We start from the raw sequence: 3,987 nt of genomic DNA, 5'->3' as shown, positions 1-3,987 counted from the left end.
TTGATTAATTTCTTCACTTTACATAGTTTTTATTGGGTCCGTCCAATGACTTATTTGGGTCGAATGAATTTGTTTGTGTCCACACACGTTTCCGAGTCATTAGTGCAACAGTTCAACAGGTGTCTGTGAAAATTCTAACTGAATGATGATATAATAGTATTCAGCCTATTACATCGTTTTTACTGGGTTAAAATGACTTTTTTGCGGCGAATGAATTTGTTTGTGTCCACACACGTTCCCGAGTCATGAGTACAGCAACAGTTCAACAGGTGTCTGTGAAAAATTCTAACTGAATGATGATATAATAGTATTCAGCCTATTACATCGTTGTTATTGGGTCACATTAATTGTTTGTGTTGACACACGTGGCTTTCCAGTCAGTCAGAAAGTTGTTAATGGTAGATAGAAATTATAATATGATTTTATTTTCAGCACGATGGATTTCCATCCTCAATTCCGCCACCTGGCTTTCTCGAAACAGCTGACTCTGGAGTCTTCCAAGGAAGCCAAGATAGCTGCTGAGCAATGACGTGGGCTACGCCTGCTCTATCCTGGCCTCTCACCAGAAGGAGCGGGACGGCGGAGACACGTCACAGTCGCCCCTGGCTCGGAACAAAGACGCCCTGGCATCCTACGCGAAGCTGTTCCCGGACATGTCCCTGGCCGTCCGCAACCGCATGATGCTCATGGGCGCGCCGATGGTCAAGGAGATGGATGACAAGCTGCTGGAGTTCGGGAAGTACCGCCATGAGACCTATCGCTTCCTGTACGACTACCCCGGCGAGGAGCATCGATCGTAAGTTGTCTTATTGCCTGTGAAAAATGTCATTAACCAAAATGAGGGAGGTTAGGTTAAATGAAATGATCCTATCCTAGATATGTGGCATGGATGAGGAAGACCAAGGTGTTCCAGGGCTCGCGGTTGCACTCCTTCCAACAGTACATCCTGGGCCGAGACAGACAGGCCAAGTACAACGCAGGTAAACGTGGTCATCATAGAGACCATCATCATTATTAAAAATGATTGTTGACACTTACAGGAGTTTCTTTACAGGAGAGGGTGAGCCGTCTGACCAGCAGCTAATGGAAGCCGCCGCAGAAGTCGAGTCTCAGCGTGAGTGAATTTAATGTCTCTACTGCGTAGTCTGAGTGAGAATGAAATTAGACTGACAGCGATGTCTCGACTCGACAGTGTCTGAGGAACCGTCAGCAGCCGCCTCAACCTCCGCCGCGTCCGCCTCTGGCGTAGATGCACTTGCCAGAGGGCAGACAGCTGACACAGAGTCGACCCCTGACACAAAGGTAGGCATTGCAACGCGGGCAGGCACACGGGTGCCTGTGTGGGCGCCCCGCACTTATTACCGAGCACGAATGGCTGGCCAAAGCGCTTTACGTCAGAGGCTCCCATGGGAAAATGGTCCTGACGTCGGAGCTCCAGCTATGGTGGGACCCCGTCAAAACGCCGCTTTATTACACCCAGCCCCACACCTCCTCCAAGGCCTTCTTCCACCACCGCTTCTTCCTCTGGGCGCCGTACATGACGTGGGGGTTGAAGCTGGCCTGCCCCCACTGCCTGCGCCGGCTGACCGGAGGCGGGCTGTACCGGACCGTGCGGCGGGTGCTGGACCTCCAAGATTGGTACTACATGGGCACAGAGTACCTGGAATGCAACGGCTGCCACCGGAAGTACTCGGCCTAGGAAGAAGCCATTATCCAGCAGATGAGCATGTACCAACAGCTGAAGTTCCCGGCCGTCCTCACGTACAAGTAAGAAAGGAACCGAGCGAGCGGTGGTCGTCGGTTAAGCCTCGCACATCGCCGCATCACTTTGCTTCCCGCTAGGTTGGCCTGCGACTTGAAGGTGGTGCACATGCTGAAGGACCGCTCGTTGGGCAACTCCGTTACCAGCCTGCGACGGAAAATCCAGGAGGGGCACACCTTGGAGTGGCTGAGGCACAGTTTGGAGTACCTCTCCGTGCTGGAGCAGCTGGGTGTTCCCACCGGCGTTCTAGGGTGCATGCGCCCTGTGCCCCGCAAAGTCTGGTTTCTGGCCGCCTTCGTGAGGGCGGTGATTCCACACCTTCCTGAGAACAAGGCCCGCATCACGTCGGTCGTCGGGAGCGTGCTGAAGATGGACTCCACCAAGAACGTACGTAGTCGTCAGAGGGTGCGCGTCGTTTCCATTGCGCAGGCCCCGCCTCAGCTTCTGTATGTGGACCGCGACTGCTGCTGCGCCACCGGGAAGGGCAAGGTAGGTGAAATTGATTCTTCGGCACGCAGGCTCTCTCGCATCCCACTCTAACGCTCTCTCTTTTCCCGCGTGCCTTAGGTCGCGGCCATGTTCGGCGACTGGAAGGATCTGATGGTGCAGCTGGACGTGTGGCACCTCATGCGGCGCTTCGCCAGGGGGGTTACCACAGACGCCCACATCCTCTACGGTCCCTTCATGGCCAGGCTGTCCCTGGCCATCTTCGAGTGGGACGCCGAGGACAGGAACCTGCTGAGACGGGCCGAGCAGGGCGCGGACGGCGGCCGACCGGTCACTCTTTCGGCCAGGGAGCTGGCCCGACACTGCCGTCGCCGCACCAGAGGGGCCAAGGAGACGGAGCGGCTCATCCAGGAGGTGCTGGACCACTTCTGGGAGGCCAAGGATACGATGGGCATGGCTCTCCTCGACCAGGCCAGGACTCAGCACATCTGGGACACGCAGCGCCAGCACATGGCCTGCATCCAGGACCCGCCTGGCCTACCCATATACACTAAGGTGGGGGAGGTGACGAGAGGTGGCATCAAGCTTCCGATATTCAAGTGTGTGTCAGGCTCCACTTCCCTGGAGTGCTTCCACCTCCACCAGTGCCGCTTCATTCCAGGTGAGGAGCGCGAGCTTTTTGTGGCGGGGGTCGTTGGCGGGCGGGCAAGCGTAACTCTCCTTCTGTACTCTTTGGCATGCACCGTGGCCAACGCCCTCCACTTCCAGGTCTACCTGCTGGAGGGCTTGACCCGGTGGAACGAGGACCGAGCCAGGGCAGTCGTGGTGGGGGGCCTCTTGACGACCTTGACACGCTGCTACAACTCCCGCCTGCTCAGCGCTTTCCAAAAGCTGATGCAGAAGCTGCAGAAACCCACGGTGGTGGAAAACTACACTACACCGGGGGAGTACACCGGTAAGTTGTAGGGGCGTGCCAGGCCAACCCCCTCCCTCTCTCTCCCACCGGCGTGACACGTTCTGACTTGAAATTGCTCGCGTTCAGGGGAGCTCATCGGCTTGGACTACCTGTACGCCTAGACCGGCGCCGTGCTCCATCTGGACCCCGGTCGTGACAAGAAGGGGGAGGAGGAGGACCCGACTGCTTGTATGGACAACGTGGCGGAGGAAGAGGAGGAGGACAACGGGGCGGTCGACGTGGAAGAGCCGGACGAAGGAGACCCGGAGTTCATGGCCTTGTCTGAGTCCATGATGGAGTGCCGGGAAAGGGACAGGATGGCTGCACCCCCACCACCTCCAGACGCCCACGTCAAGGATGTAGGCCTCTCCGTCCATTTGTCTTTTTTGAAGAAGTAGCCAGTTTGACCAAAAGCCGCCCGTTTGACACAGGACGTCCTCGAACCGGACGGACGCACAAGCTACCAGGACGTCTGCCGCCTGGCGTCGCCGCTGGTAGAGCTGCGTCTGTGTCCCTTTGTCACTCAGTCGCAGGCGGCCGACATCAGGGATCTGTGGCTGAAGCTGGACTCCAGGGACAAGGCCCCTTGCCCTTCCCACACAGCACAAGGACAGGTTGTCCAAGGGCCGCTTCAAGACCTCGGCCAGAAATCGGCACTCGGTATTTTATTGATTGATTGATTTATTTATCTATTTGTTCTTTTTAAAACGATGCCTTCTTGGATATGCCAAAGATTTTTAAAACGATGCCTTCTTGGATATGCCAAAGATTTTTAAAACGATTGCCAAAGATATATAGTGTTTCTTTATTTTCATTGATTGAC

At 55.7% G+C, this 3,987-nt stretch overlaps 1 protein-coding gene across 1 annotated transcript; it reads left to right on the top strand.

The window, feature by feature from the left end:
* Nucleotides 1–1,726: 1,726 nt before the first annotated feature.
* Nucleotides 1,727–3,387, top strand: LOC133488233 (uncharacterized). The gene is made up of 5 exons (XM_061795860.1): nucleotides 1,727–1,767; nucleotides 1,843–2,251; nucleotides 2,330–2,870; nucleotides 2,978–3,164; nucleotides 3,252–3,387. Exons 1-5 carry the CDS (start codon nucleotides 1,727–1,729, stop codon nucleotides 3,319–3,321), a joined length of 1,248 nt encoding a protein of 415 aa, XP_061651844.1. The 3' UTR covers nucleotides 3,322–3,387.
* The last annotated feature ends 600 nt before the right edge of the window (nucleotides 3,388–3,987 follow it).

The sequence above is a fragment of the Phyllopteryx taeniolatus genome, chromosome 13, assembly GCF_024500385.1.
Source record: "Phyllopteryx taeniolatus isolate TA_2022b chromosome 13, UOR_Ptae_1.2, whole genome shotgun sequence".
In the NCBI taxonomy this organism is placed as follows: domain Eukaryota; kingdom Metazoa; phylum Chordata; class Actinopteri; order Syngnathiformes; family Syngnathidae; genus Phyllopteryx; species Phyllopteryx taeniolatus.
Note: the sequence above shows the minus strand (reverse complement) of the source record. Positions and strands in the feature narration are given on the sequence as shown.